We start from the raw sequence: 19214 nt of genomic DNA, 5'->3' as shown, positions 1-19214 counted from the left end.
CTCCTTTTTAATAGTGCGTTACGTTACGTTATGTATGCGGAATGAAATGTTGACTATTTCTAAGCAGACTTTAAAAAATTCTGGTGAACACAGGAGCCAAACTACATAAGTATACCAATATCTACTGTGCAATCTTAACAAGCATTCCACTAAAAATTATCTCGTTTTATATTATAATGCAGAAATAATTTCTTTGAAAACGAACTCTGAAAATTTGCTTGTAAATTTTGTATACCGAAACTCAATGTCACGAAAAATAACGTGCTTTTTTATTTTTTTCTCTAGGAGACTTAAAAAACTTTATTTACAAAGGAATGGTGCATTCTAAAACGTCAAAGTACAAAGCATCAGTCTCTTCTATTTCCAAACCTTAGTAGATTAATGCCAAATGTGCGCAACCACGGTTAGATGTTAGTTTTCAACTAGGTTGCGCAATTTAAATTTTATAAATAGCTCCTCGACGAGTATGGTCGTGCTAACCTGTCGAGTTCTTTTTTTAAAGCAAATATTAGTTTAAAAAATGAAAATGTGAAATGAAATAATAATTACATAAGTAAAAAATAGACGCTGACATAAAGAAAATTAATATTCCAATAAATGGAAATGTTAAAGTGTACCGTTGAAACGTATGAACAAATTAACTGTGAAATAAAAAAATTATTAACATATGTATGTACATACAGGACTTCCTATAAACGGAACAAAAATTAGTTTAAAGGAATAAAGTTTACTTCTATTATTAGAAATGACAACCTGAAAATATAATTTAACGAGTAATTATAATATTATCAAATAGGAGGAATAACCTGGCGATATGAGGACTTAGTTCACTGCCATTAAAATACAATCAGTTATCAAATTGGAGGAATAACCTGGCGGTATGGCGACTTAGTTCTTTGCCATTTAAATAAAATCTGAATAAAATATTCTGACATATAACTAATAATTATTAAATTAGAGGGATAACCTGATTATTTGTAGCCCGCTAAGGTTTCTAACCATTAAAACTCGATACATATTTAAAATTTATATGCATATGGGAAATAAAGAATTGAAAATAATAAGACGCATGATACAAATATAAGCAAAAACTTTTGCACGTGGTTCTGGCCCTCAGGGGTATTATCATATGTGTATCAGTGGAGCAACGTTTGGACACATCAGTTGGAAGATAACATACTAAGAGATATATGTATTGAAAGCAAAGGAATATCCTGACGATGGTGAAAACCAGCCAACGTACGCAACTCCTAAAAAAAAGAAAATAGTGCGATTTAAAAATAAAAGAGACTGATGCTTTGTATTTTGACGTTTTGGAAAGCACCCGAAATGTCGACTTTATAGAATGGGAAAACCGTAGAAGGAAAACCCACGAGTGGCCTGATCGAGCCACGTAATAAAAGCGGCATTACCATGTTTCACATAGCAGAGAAATGTGACCGTAACAAGCACCCCTATACCCCTATTGCGAATGTCGAGTAGTAGTAAAGTCGAAAGTCGTTTTCTCGTTCAATAAGTGCGTGTGTATAGTTTATAGCAGCTCATCATTCTACAAACAAACAGTTGTAGAAGGATTAGCGATTAAAAACCATTCACAGTCGCTTATTGAATGAGAAATCGACATTCACAATACCATGGAAAAACGACAATCGAATAAGAATCGTTTATCTACTACTAGTCGACACTCGCAATAGGGGTAAAGAATCATAGATTGCTGGATCTCTCTGCAAAATCACAGCATATAATGACAATAAAGTACAAAGTAAGCAAAAAAACATTACAGACGATGCAAGATTATAAAGTGAAATTTGTGCAAACAAATTTACCCAAGATTTTTTAGACGTTGAAAAGGAAAATTAAAAGCGGCTATGAGCGCTTTCCCAAAATGTGCCTGCATCACATTAATTTCAGTTTTGTACAACGGATTATATTTTTAATTGGGGATCCATAAAAGGACACCTTAATAAAACTCTGAACTATTTATCGTCTCATGGCTAAAAATTAACTCAAATTGGCACACTAAAGTCCCAAAGAACATTTTTTAAAAAAGCCCTCCGCTGAGTCTTTTCTATAAAAATTTTTCTTGGAAATTTCGACAATATCTATGTGAGTGGAAAAACAATATTTGTTGCATCCGAAAGTACATTTGCTTCATTTTACTGCATCAATTCGTATTTCATATGCCAATGCGGATTCCATAAAAAATTATAAATAACTGTATTAATTCATAAAATCAGTTGATTCAACGGAGTTAACAAAACAAAAAAACAAGGCATACACATGTATGTACAGTGGTCCACAAAATAATAGGAGTGCATTATTTTGGTCAGTTTTTGCTATTTGTCTTTTGTTTATTTAATGTTTATTATTTTTATACAAAAGTCAAGCTGGGTATACAACAAACAACGAATAAATTCAGATTTCAACCTTTGTACAAAAATTATTAAAATTCTGTAAATTTTCACCAAAATATCAAACTTTTTAATCAGAATCTTCAGAGAAAATTCTGGTATGCAGTTTTATAGCCCATTCAATTCTAGTCTGAAGAAGTGCAAGTTTCAAGCTGCTAAAAAATTCCGTTGATTTTTGGCAATTTTTTTTGCTGGCACTGTCCCCATATAAAAGAAAATTGTCGAACATACTTTGTATGGAAAAAACGTGAAACACCTTCAACCGAAAAAATTCTCAAAAATCAACGGAATTTTTTAGCAGCTTGAAACTTGCACTTCTTCAGACTAGAATTGAATGGGCTACAAAACTGCATACCAACATATTTTCTAAAGATTCTGGTTAAATAGTTTGAAATTTTGGTGAAAATTTGCAGAATTTTTATAATTTTTGTACAAACTTGAAAATGTAAATTTATATGGTGTTTGTTGTATTACCAGCTAGGCTTTTACAAAATAATACGAGACATTAAATAAACTAAAGACAAATAGCCAAAACAGGTTAAAATATCTCACTCCTATTATTTTGTGGACAACTGTACATACGTATGTATGTGTAAAATTATGTCACATTTTTGTACATTACATAAAACACTTTTATATGCTGCTAAGCAAGAAATGTTTAGGAATATAAAATTTCATTTCGTTTTGTACTAAAATACACTTTTTTGTACTCAATGCATAAGAACTTATATGCTAGATATGTATGTACCAGGGTTGTTGCGAATATTCGCATTCGCAACCGCGGAGCTTCCGCATTAATTTTAACATTCACATTCGCTTTCGCATTCGCAATAATCAATGCGGAGCTTTTGCGAATATTTTGCAAGTGGCCCGATAAATCGAATATATTGCAAACAAAAAATTACATATTGTAGCCAATATTTTTGCCTGTGGTCGTAGGAGTATTTGTGTAACAAAACTGGTCAAATGTCATATTTATCAACTTTGATAAAAATGTCTTTAAATATTATTTCTTAAGCTATATAACCGAGCTATCAATGGACAGTTGAGTGGTCCAAAAAAATTAAGTTGGAATTTTAATGCCGGCACCCCCTAGGATTGTTCTATATCGAAAAAAATATACCCCTATTTTTTATTTTGAAATCAAAAAATATTTAGGGGGTGCTCAAAGTTTTCCATGTATTTTATATGAAGAAAAAACCATTTTTCGTAGAAATGGTATAAAACTCTTAAAAATCAATATTTTTCAATCGGAAAACTGTGGTTCTCTTCAGGAGACTTCCAGAATTACTATCCAATTGTTTATTTAACTATTTTTTACGATTAAAGATTTTTCCATTGCATTTTCCAGGGGTTTCGGAGGACCTATAAAATATAGTTACTATGAAAAAATGGTTAAAGAGACAATTGCGTATTATTACTGGGAATCTCCTGAAGATAAGAAAAGTTTTCCGATCGAAAACTGTTGATTTTCAAGAATTCTACACTATTTCTACGAAAAGTTGTTTTTCCTTTGAGCACTCCCTATTTTTTTTTTTTCAAAATAAAAAATAGGGGTATATTTTTTCGATATAGAACAATCCTAGGGGTGGCGGCATTAAAAACCCGACCTTATTTTTTTACATACATTTTTGGACCACTTTAATGGGCAGCCATAAAAGTTCCCACTTCTACTTGACCTTTGACATACGTCAAAGAGAACATAGTCTTTTTAATAATATTTTTTTTTGTGCTTTAAATATCTGCTTTGGCTTCTTTCTTTACTATGATTTTTTTGGACCAATCTTAAAAAAACTACTAGACACAAAAGAAGAAAGTGTGCACTATAATTCTTAACAAAATTTTCGTGATTTGCTTTTGATGTTATAGGCGGCATACACGGTGCGTCTGACTCGTGAGTCGGTTTGGATGTGTTTGTGAAAATAAATATGGTGCGAATGACTCGTGAGTCGGTTCGGATGTGTTTGTGAAAATATATAAGTGTTAGTTACACCAAAATGACCCGGCATGACTCTGAATGATTCAACTGTGTGCAGTCGAAGGCGAGTCAACACGTACACAAATGACTCGCGAGTCAGACGTACCGCGTATGCCACCTATTACATATATTCGTTTGAATAATTTCAAATGGGGCTCTTTAGGAAATCTATTTTTAGCAAAAATTTAAAAAACAGTCGTTTTGTTTACTTGTTGGATAATATTTTTTTCACAGGGATATACATTGGATGCTTGGCTAAAAACTTCTGTGGTAAAACTGTCCCTTCTTTGCTATTTAAAGTCAACAAGTAAGCTGCTTCAATAGGGATTTCCAGTAGAAATGATCAACGTCTAGCTATAAAGAGAATCGATGCTCAAATAATTAAAAGGCTATAGTAATTACGTAACTATCTTTTATTCAAATGCTTATAAAAAACGGGGTGCTTAAACCAAATAAATAACAATATTCTGATCCGATTCGGCTGGCAGCCACGACTTTGAAAACATAATTTTGTTCAAAAATAATACTCTATTTTCCATATCCACCTATTTAGCTCGCTATAAGCACAAATTTTTCAAAGCAGTCGCAGAATAAAGTATTAAAGATGAATTACAAAAACCAAAATCGAAAAGTGCTGCTAAAGTTACAGGTTCTCAGAAGTCTGAAACAACATGACATATGTATCTGGTTTGGCTTGTAAGCGCTGTTTAAACAACGATCTCGCCATTATGCTAGATTCTAATTGTTTTTTAAAAATACTTGACATCCGCAACATCCCTAGTATGTACATACATACAGTGGTCGAAATAATTGCAGCCGCACCACATTTTGACAAGTTTTAACATATTATTTTTGTTGTTATTTAATTTTGGTTATTTTTTTTTTATAAAAATATAGTGCATTCTTGAAGAAAGCCTTTCTTTGCGATTGTCAAAATGTGTATGACTTTGTCAAAAGTTTCGCTAGCCTCATGAGCTACTGAAATTTTATTCACATCTTTTAGTTGTCAAAAATTTACTCGCCGCGAACTTTGTTACCGATTCACACACGCTCTTTGTGGAATATTAAAAAAAAATAAAAATCAGCAAACTTTTTTAATTAGATTTCCTAGAAAGATTCTGAGTAAGCAGTTTTGTAGCCCGTTAAATTCTAGTAGAAAAAGTTCAAGTTTGAAATGGCTAAAAATTACCGTCGTTTTTGTAGATTTTTTTTTTGTACCATTAGCTTCCATTTAACGAATACCCACAATTTATTTTTATATGGAAGAAAACCGAAACATCCTGGACAAAAAATTCTAAAAAATCAACTGAATTTTTAGCCATTTGAAACTTGTACTTTGCTCTACTAGAATTCAATGGGCTACAAAACTGCATACTCAGTTAGAAATTTTTACGAAATTTTGTTGAATATTTTTTTTTTTGAAATATTGCACAAAGTTTGAAACTTGGTTTAACACGGATTTTGTTAAAGAATGAACTATATTTTTATAAAAAAATAACCAAAATTAAATAACAACAAAAATAATATGTTAAAACTTGTCAAAATGTGGCGCGGCTATAATTATTTCGACCACTGTATAGTGGTCCAAAAAATAAAAGAATTGCGATATTTTGACCGGTTTTGGGCATTTGGCATTTGTCTTTTGTTTATTGTTTTATAAAAGTCTGGGTGGTATACAACAAACACCATATAAATTCAGATTTCAATCTTTGTACTAAAATTGGAAAAATTCGGCTCATTTTCATCAAAATTTCCAACTTTTTAATCAGAATTTGGTATGCAGGTTTGTAGGGCATTTAATTCTAGTATAATGAAGTGCAAGTTTCAAACTGATTTAGAATCTCGTTAATTTTTAGCATATTTTTTTGGCTGCCAGTGTCCTCCATATAAAAGAAAATTCTCGAACTTACTTTTGTATGGAAAAAACGTGAAATACTTTCAAACAAAAAAATTAATTTTTGCGAGCTGACTGCAAATGTTCTTTGATGTTGGCTGTTGTCTGTCGCTTCACCTGAACATATCGCCGCCTGGGTAAAAGATTGTCGTAAGCTCAATTTTGAAGATTTTTAGTTCTAGATGCAGTTATATATTTTTCTTTCGATTGGTGTGATCAGTTTTAAGATAACTCCTTTAGGTTTCGAGATATTGACTAAAATTTTTTCGATAATTAATAAAAATTTAGTTAGTGATGCAGTCATAGCAAACCAAACAATATCTTAAAAATGGCGTTCTCCATTTTTGGATATCTCCTTTAATTTCCGAGATATTGAGTAAAAAGTGTCGTTAATTTAGTAGAAATTTTGATCACATTTTGTCCTATTTCATACAAAGCGGCTGTCAAATTGTGGACAAATGACGCTTACGACAAAATTTTACTAAAGAAAATCCTTCATAAACTCAAAACTAATTAACAATAAACATTAAAAATTAAAACATTTAAGAATTTTGTGAACTAGTAACATTTTCAGAGACTTTGGTAAAAATCTATCTTTGCGTTTTTGAGAAATTGCATTCCAATCGCGATTTCCCACAACCTGTTGAAATTAACATACGACAATCTTTTACCCAAGCGACGATATGAAAAGAAATTCCAAATAATCGACGAAAAAAGGCCGATGCCAATGCTCAATTTTGTGCCGATACAAGCCGATGCCGATTAATCGGTCGGACTCTAATATAAACATTCCAACATGCATTTAATAGCAGCAGCTACAGCTAATGGCCCTATTGTATATGGTGACTGATAGTCGATGGGCAGCCTTATACTAAAATTCGCATTACGTATGGCTACTGGCTACTGACTGTCGGCTACTGAGTCTAGTAGCGGAATTTTCGGTTTCCCGCTATCGACGATTTTGTTATTAGTTCGCATAATTTGTTCAACACATTGGAGCAAAGTTGCCAATTACTTGGAAAAGTTCATGTTTAAAAAGTAAATTCGGGTGTTTTCTGAGCTTTTCTATATACTGATACTAATCGCTATACGTAATACAAGTTACGATACTGGTAGCCATGGCTACTAGACCAGCAATTAGACTCCAGTCGCCATACATAATAGGGCATACATTTTGTTTATTTTTTGTTTCCTAATTATTTTCAAAAATAAGTTCAGATATAAATTTCGAAACCTGGGATCATACATGACTACTGAAAGATTCATATAAGTCACACATTTTTAGTTTTTGAAACTAATATTTCTTACCTACCTGAAAAATAAATACATTTTCGCAATCAAAATTTCCCCGGCAACCATAAAATGACGTTGCCAACGTAACAACTCAGTTGCCAGCTTCGTTTTTATTATTTATTAGAGCTGTAAAAGTAACGAAAATTTTGATATCCACATGTATTCGTTACTAATCCAACCAACACCCGTATCTTTCGTATCGTTACTTTTGATAAAAGCACTTGTACATCACACGAATCGTCGCAACGAATCTTGCAGCGTAAGTAAATATTCGTTCTTATAGACTTGGTTCACACAGAGAAACTTTTGTTGATAATTTTCGGCAATTTCTTTTTTGGTGTCGCCCTTCGCGTTCGCACAGAGCAGTTCTTTTGTACACAACTGTTGTCAGCTGTAAACGGCCAACTAGAATTACTCAGACGATCGAGAACAGCAAGGAGCAACTCGGTGCTCTTTCCCCTTCTTCGCCACTCCCTCTCAAACAAGTAACGAGTTGCCGCGGCAAAAGTTTCTCTGTCTGAAACTAGACTTTGTATCGATACCAATAACAGTTTCGTTTCCGCACAATATGTATATATGTTGGGTTGTATTGATTCACGTTAATGGTGCATATACGGAAAGTGCGAATAACGAGATTATTACGGGAGTGACGATTCGGTACTTCCGAGTTAGGAGTTGAACTTGTTACTCAGTAACGAATACATACGGTATGCTATATATGAAAGATATAAAAGGACATTTTTCTTCAAATTAATTACTTCTTTTTTGAGATAGATATAAAAGGTAATTTTTCTTCAAATTAATTAGTTCTTGCTACATAAACAACCACATTTTTCCGCGAATTGAATAGTTCCGTAGTCACCTGTTATCATCCAATCTTTGCTCTTATTTTTTAGCATATCAGCTTGACCTTCGGCGAGACCGCATATCAAATCTGCTTTGACAGTACGTAAGCTGCAAATGTTCGTTGGCCGAAAGTCTATAATTTTAAAATTATACATTAATTGTTAATTAAATATTAATTATAATTTAATAAATGAAATAAATAAATAATTTTATAAATTAGATATTAATTATAATTTTAAAATGATGAAAATTTATGTCGTATATTTTTTACCTCTAAGACATGTTGTAAATGACTCGGTGAAGTCCCAGGAGAAATCTCCTATTAGCTTGCGGTAGTTGAGATCTCCTTTGAATATTATAAGATTGGCTTCTGAAAGTCTGGCGTATAAATTTGGATTGACATCGCGCATTCTATAAAATATAGAAAATATTTATGTATGTAAATATATGTACATATGTATGTACCTTGTAATACATTTCATCATTACCGATAGTATTCATATGGACTTGTCCAAAAATAATCTAATGGTGCTATTTCAAATTTACTTTCATTCAGGAATCTTTGCCATCTCATTCCATATTCTTTTAAAATAGGTACACTGTGGTTTTGTAGAAATTGTAGAGTCCAATTGAAATCGTTAATTGTGGCGTCAGAAATAAACCAAGGAATGGCTTTTAAATTAAAACGAACTTTATCAGCCATTTCAGATTTGATTAAATAGTCGGCAAGTACGAAATCCGTAAAAAGCTCGTAACCGGCATTATCACAAATGAATTCCACAATAGCTGGTTTAATTGAATTTTCAGACTTTAGGCATTCAATAATAAAGCTCGAATCATCAATGATAATTTTATGGTCAAAGCTGCGCACTAAATCAAAGGGGTTGCCTTCAAGTTGAACCTCTTTACCGGACGTTATAGACAAGTCGCAGCGATTTCCCCACAAATTAAGCTTGAAATAAGTTATTGAATATAAATGTATGTATATATTAACAGCATTAAATAAAAGGTGAAATTACCTTTAGCATTAACTTAAAAGAATCGCTAGTAGTACAGTCAATTCCTTGAACAACATTCAATATTTCTTCGATGCATTCAATAGATTTAACAAGGGCATTCCTCTTTTGTTTTGCAAAATAGTCAAATTCGCTTAACGATAGAGAGTTTTCGAAAAAAGATGACAACCGGCGATATATATAGCATTCAGCGTAGAGCCAACACGTTTTGAAAAAGCTGTTTTTTTCATCGCCTAAATTTTCTATAAACTGATTCCAGTCTTCTTTGTCGTGCTCTTATTTTGAATATGAAATAATAAAACGTGGAATTAATATAAAAAAAGGGTGTATCGCGGGGGGGAGGGCAGGGGGTTTAAAAAAATGCATATGTATGTATGTACATACCTTTTCCATCGAATTGTTCCAGCGCCTTGTCAGTTTGTAGTTGATATTTCAATTTAGATATTTGCCCAGTAATATGTTTCATTTCCTCCCTTGACTCCTATGAATAAATATGAATAAAATGATGTAATTTAATTTGTATAACATTTTTTAATTAAGAAATCATTCTAGATTAAATGTGAAAACGAAATTAATGGCTGCATGTTCCTTCAAATGTTTTCAAGACTAGTCCTCAATTAAAATATACAATATGTTTTGTTATTTATCTTTTGGTTTAATTGTTACTTGAAATTGTTCTTAATTGTCAAGTTTTACCTAATTATACCCGAGCGCACTTGTGCACAATTTTATTATAACTTTTTTCACCTAACGGTTGTTTGTAACAGGCAAAACGAATCGAGATAGATAGACAAATGTATACATAAATGATCAGAATGAAAAGAGAAACCTGTCCGTCTGTGCACACGATAACTTGGGTAAAAAGTGAGATATCTTAACGAAACTTGGTGCGTGTACTTCTTTCGTAGGACGTATGGTATTGAAAATGGGCAAAATCGGACAATAACCACGCCTACCTTCCATATAACCCTAGTTTTCAGAAATAAGAAAACTGCGATATTTTAGTAACTACTGGAGATTATTCACTCAGAATTGATATTAGCAATAATTTTTGGACTAAAAATAAGAATATATAAATATTTGGAAAATAGGCGTAGCCACACCCACTTATCTTGGTAACCGCTCGAGCAATTTCTTCCAAACTTGGCACAGTTGTTGGTTTTGGTACAACATACCAAATGGCTGAAAATTTTTAAAATCGAACAATAACCACGCCCCATTGGTAATTTAGAGAAATACGAAATCTTCGATAACCACTAAACTACTAACTACTAAAACCAATACTACTAAAGCTAATTTATTCAAAATTGATGCGTGCAATAATTTTGGAAAATGGGCGCGGCACCGCCCACTTATGACCACATATACATATGTATGTATCTCGGTAACCGTTCTACCAATCTGTATGGTTATTGTTCTTGCCACATAAAAGCAAAACGCTAAAAGGTATTGAAATCGGAAAAATTACGGCCACTTTTCATATATCGTAAATTTCACAAATGCTTGAAACTTATATATTACGAAATTTAGGGACGCTTATTTACTCAAAGTTGATACTAACAACAATCCCTTGAAAAGAAGTAACATTATTTGGAATTTTGGAAAATGGGCGTGATACCGCCCACATATGACTATATTAGTTTATCTCATTATATCTAACTGAACGTTAAAATAGTGGTAAAACCACCCCTGCGTACCATGTAACGGGAGTTTTCGGAAAGGCGAAAAACTTATATTTAATACTTGCGCCGGATATTTAGTGTTCGGCTCCGCCCGAACTTAGACTTTCTTACTTGTTTTAAAATCAAAATATACTTTTATTTAATTTCTACTTGAATTTAACTAAATTTTATTTTTATATTCAGAGCTCAGAAATCCAAAATAAAATTATCCTAAAAAAGTTTAACTCCATAAAATGTTTTTTCTTAAGGCCGTTAAATTTCTTTCTATGTTTTATGTTTCTCTGTTGTTTAGCTCTTAAAAGTATCCCCCAATGAAAAAACGCTCACAAACCATATACAGATACGTGCAACTAATTAGCAACGAAATTCAAATCGATATTGCTTGCAAATTATGTTTATTTATTTATTTTTAATAATTTTAATTTAAAATATAATTCAATCTATATCAGAAACCACAATAACAAAAGTTGCAAAGCTTGTCAAATTGCAAAAAAATTAATCAAACTTCAAAAAATTGTCATCAAAATTTGAATTAGACTATTTAGAAAATTTTCGGGTATGCAGTTTTGTAGCCCATTCAATTTTAGTGTAATAAAGTGCAAGTTTCAAGTCGCTAAACATTACCGTTGATTTTTTAGAATTTTTTTTGTGGAGGGTGTTGCGCATTTTCTTCCATATAACACATGATCAAAATTTTTTTACATGGAAAAAAATCCGCAACACCCTCGACAAAAAAAATTCTAAAAAATCAACGGTAATTTTTAGCGACTTGAAACTTCCACTTTATTATACTAAAATTGAATGGGCTACAAAACTGCATACCCCAACATTTTCTATATATTCTAATTAAAAATTTTGAAATTTTGATGACGATTTTTTTAAGTTTGATTAATTTTTTTCCAATTTGTGCAAGCTTTGCAACTTTTGTTATTGTGGTTTCTGATATAGATTGAATTATATTTTAAAGGAAAATTATTAAAAATAAATAAATAAACATAATTTGCAAGCAATATCGTTTTGAATTTCGTTGCTAATTAGTTGCACGCATTTGTATGTAATTCTTCTATATTGGCAGTAACCCTGCAAACCATTTTTTATTATAATTATAGAGAAATTATAAAGAATTCGTTAATATCTCAGATTTTCTGCCGAATTTTTTAAAATGAAATAAACTGTGCACACTTCGATTCTTTTACGCAATTTTGGAAAAAAGCAGTAAAGAAATGAAAATAATGCTGCTATGTGAAGAATTTCTTGCAGAATTTTTTCAGAATTTTCTTTATTTTTCGTACAGAAATTTCTTTACGAGTTCGTGTCAACCACATCACTTTTTTTGAAGATTCGTAAAAAAAAATCGTTACAGAAATGAGATACTCCTAAAGGGGGAAATATACGACACCAGCTTGCTGGCACCATCGAGTGATCAAGTTCGAAACATATAACATACCAGCATGCTGATACAATATTTATTTCTTTACAAATGCGGTCCAGAAAAGATCGATATGAGTAGAAGCGAAATTTCATAATATTTCTACCATTTGGTTAAACACCGGTTTTTTTAATTCACAACTCCACAAACTCGGCTTTGTCTCATATAGTGTAAGAAATTTAAGCCAAAATACTTTTTACTCGAAAATAAAAGAGCTAATTTCACCATTCACGACACCAGCATGCTGGTACAATAAAAAAATTTTAAATCGTTTTTGATGTCGCTCAAGCAGCTGGTACAATCACACCTCAAGGCTATACACTGTCAATCGGCTGGCACCAACACTTGATGGCGCCAGCATGCTGGTATCATGTATGGGCCCTTTAAAGATTTCGTTAAGATTTAGGGATCTTTGGTTTGCAGGGAAGCTAGCTTTTGAATGTGTAAGCTTTCCCAAATCAAAGCGAGACAGGCTAGTACCGTTTTTGTCCATGATTCAATAATAGAAAGGTTTTGTAATAAAACAGTCTCCTCGCTCCCACACATAAAATCGGCTCCTTTACTTGTGCAGAATGTTGCTCACTCTACAGTTTTTAGTTATATTAGTAGTAAAACCAAAAATTCTTCATACTAAATATTCGTTGGCGTCACCTTCGTTTGTGTAATTTTCTAGAACAAGTCTACACCTTTTCAACCCAGTAATGAGAAAACGTAAGTTTACAATGAGAAAACGTAAATTGTATTGAGAATACGTAACTTTGTATTGAGATTACGTAAATTATAATGAGAAAACGTAAATTAATAATGAGAAAACGTAAATAGTAATGAGAAAAAGTAAATTGATAATGGGAAATTGTAAATTTATAATGAGATAACGTAAATTTGTAATGAGAAAAGGTAAATTTATAATGAGAAAACGTAAATTTATAATGGGAATACGTAAATAAGTAATGAGAACTGGGTTTCTTCCATTATTTGTCCTTCAGCCATTATTCACCCACTCCAATGTTTTGCAACGCAAGTGCATCTGCGTGAAATGTTGTTGTGTGCTGCACAGCTCTTGCGCAATCCCCTCCTGATAGTTTCAGCTTTGCGTCGTCTACTGTTTTTTCTAAATATTGGAGCCGCTGTTCACACAATCCTGCGCCATTTACAATGGGTATGCGAAGAGTCGTCTTCACCTCGGTTTTAAACTTAGACCAAATAATCTCAATAGGATTGAGCATAGGCGAATACGGACCCAAACGTAAGACGGCCGACATACCATCAGAATGCTGGGCTACCGCAGCCTCGATTCTTGAGTGGCAAGGAGCGTTATCGCACACAATTACCAAATCTTGCAAATTGTTTCCCAACTGTTGCCACTTTTGTACGAGCTGCAGAATCCAATCACTGCAGCTGTTGGCTGTGAAGGAACCTCTCCTTCGGTCCATTAGCAAAATACTTGATGCTGTAATGGCTCCTATAACGTGGACATTTGGACCACGCGCTGCTGGCAATGCTTGTATTGCCCGCCGCCCTACTTTAGATCTTCCACGCGAAAGTCGGCAAAACAAATTGAAATTAGTTTCGTCAATCCAAACAATTTGCTTTCCTTGCTGTATAAAGGCATTTAGCTTCCGGACATATACTGCTCTTTTCTCTCTATTTTCCTCGCTGTTCATCGTTGTAGGCTGTGTGTGAACTTTTTTCACATTATAGCACATACCTTCAAGATATAGCACATACAACAGTTGTTGTGCTAACTTCGACACCAAAAACCCTGAACAGTTTTTGTTTTAGCTGAAGTAGGGTTAGTCCGCAATCCTCTTCCAGCCATTCAACAATTTTTATTAAATGATCATTCAACATTTTTTTGGGCCTTTCATTCGTTTTTTGTTTCATTGTGCAGCTTCCACTGCAAATCCATCGGTGTGCAGTTTTGTAGTTAACGCCAAGGTTAAGAGCAAGCTTGACCCAATCTTCTCCTCGTGTAGCAGCATTCACCACCCTTTCCCTGTCTTGCTCGGTATTTTTTTTATAAATTTTCCTCTCACAAATCTGTGTTCCTGGAAAAATCAAGATAATTACGTCATTATGCAGAAATAAGAAGCTACTTCGGAATACTTATGAATATCAAAACTCACCAACAATATTATTTCTGCATATCGGGCACGTCTCATTCCGCGATACAATTGGTGCAATACACTTTGAATGGAATAAATGTTTGCAGTTTAATATACGCGAAACACTGCTATACTTCATATTTGTAAGACAAATCGCACAATCGTCTTGAAACTGCATTTTTACGTACAAATGTCTATATGTATGTAGTTACGTTTCATTGGGCGCAATGAAAAAACTACGAGTGAGACGCCTACTTTCACAATTAGATGAAATTCAAATAATTAAAGTTCAAAACCTCAAAGCAGTAAACCCGATGTCATTATAAATTAACGTTTTCTCATTATAAATTTACGTTTTCTCATTATAAATTTACCTTTTCTCATTACAAATTTACGTTATCTCATTATAAATTTACAATTTCCCATTATCAATTTACTTTTTCTCATTACTATTTACGTTTTCTCATTATTAATTTACGTATTCTCAATATAATTTACATTTTCTCAATACTAAGTTAGGTTTTCTCAATACAATTTACGTTTTCTCATTATAAATTTACGTATTCTCATTATAATTTACGTTTTCTCATTACTGGGTTGAAAAGGTGTAGAATATGGACAGTTTAGCTATAAAATAACAAAAAATGCCGATTGTTAGAACTTTTTACGCTGATTTCAACGATACCAAATTTATTTGGCGCAGGTAAAAAATAAAGAAGATATAAGAGGTTTATTTGTAAATTGTTGAAACCCAAAAGTAGATCATAATAAAATATGTAATATCGAATTAAAGATAATAACTTGAACTCTCTAAATAATTTACATTTCTTTACCATTAATTATGCAGTTTTGTCAAAAAAGGTTATTTCATGAAAAAATTACATTTGTTCGTTTTTTTGTGGTTTTGGTTTAAAAATACAAAAAGCTATAAATTATGTACATCAGCTGAAGAACAAATTAATTACCTTTATGGTGACGTCATTAGTTTTTTAATCGGTTATTAAGTTCATAAGATATTAATATTTAAAATATTTAAAAACTGAACTTTAACCTTCTAGAACCTCTTCATTTTTTACTTGCGCCAAAGCATTTTGGCATGGTTGAAATGAGCATAAAAGGTTCTATTGATCTGCATTTTTCGTTTTTGCATAGCTGAACGGTCGGTATTCTAGATTTGTTCCAGGAAATGACGAATAACTTAAATCAAAATTGCATATTTTTATGTATTGATTAGTATTTCAATTAAAACACCAAATATATTGCAAATTCGCATAGAATTAATAATACACATTTTACTTCTAATTGTATACTTTGCGTCCTTTTTGTAGTACCATTCCACTACCGTTTTCGCAAAATGCGATCACATTCTTCCCCTTTCTCCTACTTCCAAAATACAAATCTAGATAAAGGAGTGTCAAATTTTAGCTGTCACAAATTACACAACCTTGTATTATTGAATCATGGTTTTTGTCAATGTATTGTGTACATGTTTATTTATAAACGCATCGCCGCCTGGGTAAAAGATTGTCGTAAGCCCAATTTTGACATTTTTAGTTCTAGATGCAGTTATATATTTTGAAATAAGGTCTTTCGATTGGTGTGATCGGTTTTTAGATAACTCCTTTAGTTTCCGAGATATTGACTACAATTTTTCAATAATTTAGTAAAAATTTAGTTAGTGATGCAGTCATATCCAACCAATCAATATCTTAAAAATGGCGTTCTCCATTTTTGGATATCTCCTTTAATTTCCGAGATATTGAGTAAAAAGTGTCGTTAATTTACTAGAAATTTTGATCACATTTTGTCGTATTTCATACAAAGTGGCTGCCGAATTGTGGACAAATGACGCTTACGACAAAATTTTACTAAAGAAAATCCTTCATAAACTCAAAACTAATTAACAATAAACATTAAAAATTAAAGAATTTAAGAATTTTGTGAACTACTAACATTTTCAGAGACTTTGGTGAAAATCTATCTTTGCGTTTTTGAGAAATCGCATTCCAAACTACAATCGCGATTTCCCACAACCTGCAATCTTTTACCGAGTTATCTAAAAACTGATCACACCAATCGAAAGACCTTATTTCAAAATATATAACTGCATCTAGAACTTAAAATTGGTTAAAATTGAGCTTACGACAATCTTTTACCCAGGCGGCGATATATGTCAAAAACATACCGAAATTTTTATAATAAGTAATACAACACACACATTTTTTTACGTGAATTACCACCAACACATTCTCATTTTTGTATAACTAGCTAAACATTCTCATTTTAAGACTTTTCTCTTTTCGGCTAGCACTGCTTTAGGCTCACCCAAATCCATCAAAGTTCAATGTGCTCAAAAAAGAAAATTTATAAAAACATTAATTAATAATGTTTTTACTGACATTGCAATTATGTTCGAAAGTATTAGTACAACATTATTTGGTATATGGATTTTTTTTTGTAGAGAAACCAAGTAAGCTAAGAACAATTTTTTTTTAGCACTAGAACTTTGATAGACTTGGGCGAGCCAATTGACCAAAAATTGTCATCTTTCACACAGATTGTTTTTAGAGCATAATGAGCCGTATTTTTGCTATTACCAAACAAAATTCTAAAAAGAGGATTTTCGGCCAAAGCTAATAGACATAGTATATCAGAGGCCGTGAAAGCAGTTGGGACTTTACCCAAATTCTTTTTTTTTTGTACTTAACTACATAATTACATTAGTTTAAAATGTGATCAATTTTAAAATGCAACGGCCGAATCGCGAGTGCACCGATGCACAAAAAAATTGATATTTGCATTTGACCAGATTACCTACAGACAATTTCAATCCGCTGAAACCGAATCTGAAGTAAAAATACATGTCGCTAGGTGGGTCAGCAGTGGAATTCTGGCAATCGCTACGCTAAATTTTCTTCACTAAAATTCTCTAAATGAAACGTCTGCTATTCTTTTAGAGATTTTTGGCGATCAAAATTAGCAATAGCAAAAAATGTTGGAATCCGGTTGCTGGTTAAAAGCACAAACCACTTTTTTTGATGTGCCGGTGTTATCATCTTATGAACAGTTCTGAAAGCTCTTTCTATTTTGATTCGAGTTTTTTGATTCTCCTCAAACCGTCCAATAAAGGCGTCTACTTACATATGTATGGATGTATGTATACTGTGCATATACCAACCTCTCCAAGCTCGGCCACTATATTATTAAGAATTTCTGGCAATCGAAAGCGCATGGTTTTGTAGGCGAAACTCCTGTTTTAATATGAAATTGTAAATTACTTTTATGTAATACATAAACGATACAAGAATTTACTTAACTGTTTGTAAAGAGCAGACAAAAGAGTATGCCTGGGTGTAGTAATATTGACAATGTAGGTCGGATCCGGTGGGACTGATGTTTCACTGGCCATTTTTACGATTTAAGAAACCTAAAGAATGATCAAAAACCGACTGAAATTTCCGAAATGACGCATATAAATTTAATGCTTATTTCAAGGTGCCCTTCCGATTTACTGCAACTTAGAGATGAACAACAGTAATGTGTTGGAAATGTCGATAGAGCGAACTGTTTGCCTTTGGTAAAGAACCGCTGGCTCATTTCACTACAAATCCGTTTGAAATATGGTCAGAATAAGGACAAAACAAAGCCGGCTTCAATTCTCAAATAAAAATTTAAGAGTACCGTTAATTTCTTCATCATCCAATGATCGGGACTAAACCAAATTAGTATGGGACCACCTCGGAGACCCACCTTTCCGATAGAAAATGAATTATCGAAATCGGTTGACGTGGTCCAAAGTCATGATCCAATAATAAAAGGATTGCTCAGAAAACAGTTTTCTCGCTCCCTCGTGACAAAATCGGCCCTCTTAGCAAGGCACTGTGTGTGGGTTCGTGTGTGTGTTAGCAAAGCTTTCGTAAGGGAGTGAAGGGTGTGTCAAAACTCTTATGTCAATTGAGCAAACCTTTAATTATTGAATCATGGTAAAAAGTTATGCGGTAACATAAATAAAAAAAAATATTCCGACGAATTGATAACCTTCTCGTTTTTTGATGTCGGTTAAAAAATATCGGAAGTTTTAGGTCGAAATATCGTTTATATTTTCCACCTGCAACCGTGTCGTCAATAAACAACAGCTGTTTTTCTAGCGTATTTCCGCCTAGCCAAAGCCAAGGCGAATTTATACAAGGTGGTGTTGTCAGAACAAAAACAAAAATTACAAAAACAAATTATACGCACTTTGACAATCAAGGCGCATCAATTACAGGTGATAGCGATAGAAGCTATGCTTCTTCTTATGAGCACGCTTGTGTCAAATTATCGTCTGTTTTGCTTTATTTACATATCCGCGTATACATACACATATACACTATATGTATATATGTATATATATATATATATATATATATATATATATATGTTTTTCTAGCGTATTTCCGCCTAGCCAAAGCCAAGGCGAATTTATACAAGGTGGTGTTGTCAGAACAAAAACAAATTATACGCACTTTGACAATCAAGGCGCATCAATTACAGGTGATAGCGATAGAAGCTATGCTTCTT

General features: G+C 32.7%; 1 protein-coding gene across 6 annotated transcripts in view; it reads right to left on the bottom strand.

The window, feature by feature from the left end:
• Positions 1 to 7620: 7620 nt before the first annotated feature.
• Positions 7621 to 19214, bottom strand: part of LOC108363171 (protein-glutamate O-methyltransferase-like) — a 16978-nt gene continuing 5384 nt past the window's right edge. The window contains exons 1-8 of one of the 6 annotated variants that reach the window (XM_017616467.1): positions 18763 to 18843; positions 17972 to 18081; positions 17833 to 17905; positions 9823 to 9919; positions 9442 to 9713; positions 8911 to 9374; positions 8694 to 8833; positions 7621 to 8555 (exon numbers count right to left, since the gene is read on the bottom strand). In XM_017616467.1, coding sequence (XP_017471956.1) covers positions 8380 to 8555; positions 8694 to 8833; positions 8911 to 9374; positions 9442 to 9713; positions 9823 to 9919; positions 17833 to 17905; positions 17972 to 18063 — 1314 coding nt within the window. In that variant the 5' untranslated portion in view covers positions 18064 to 18081; positions 18763 to 18843 and the 3' untranslated portion in view covers positions 7621 to 8379. Of the gene's footprint in view, positions 8556 to 8693; positions 8834 to 8910; positions 9375 to 9441; positions 9714 to 9822; positions 9920 to 12567; positions 12805 to 17832; positions 17906 to 17971; positions 18082 to 18335; positions 18362 to 18404; positions 18569 to 18692; positions 18844 to 19214 lie in introns of those variants that run through there. The other 5 variants (XM_017616456.1, XM_017616475.1, XM_017616461.1 and 2 more) reach the window with 5 other exon arrangements.

The sequence above is a fragment of the Rhagoletis zephyria genome, unplaced genomic scaffold, assembly GCF_001687245.7.
Source record: "Rhagoletis zephyria isolate East Lansing unplaced genomic scaffold, Rhagoletis_zephyria_1.1 Rzeph_scaffold_00025, whole genome shotgun sequence".
Taxonomy (NCBI): domain Eukaryota; kingdom Metazoa; phylum Arthropoda; class Insecta; order Diptera; family Tephritidae; genus Rhagoletis; species Rhagoletis zephyria.
Note: the sequence above shows the minus strand (reverse complement) of the source record. Positions and strands in the feature narration are given on the sequence as shown.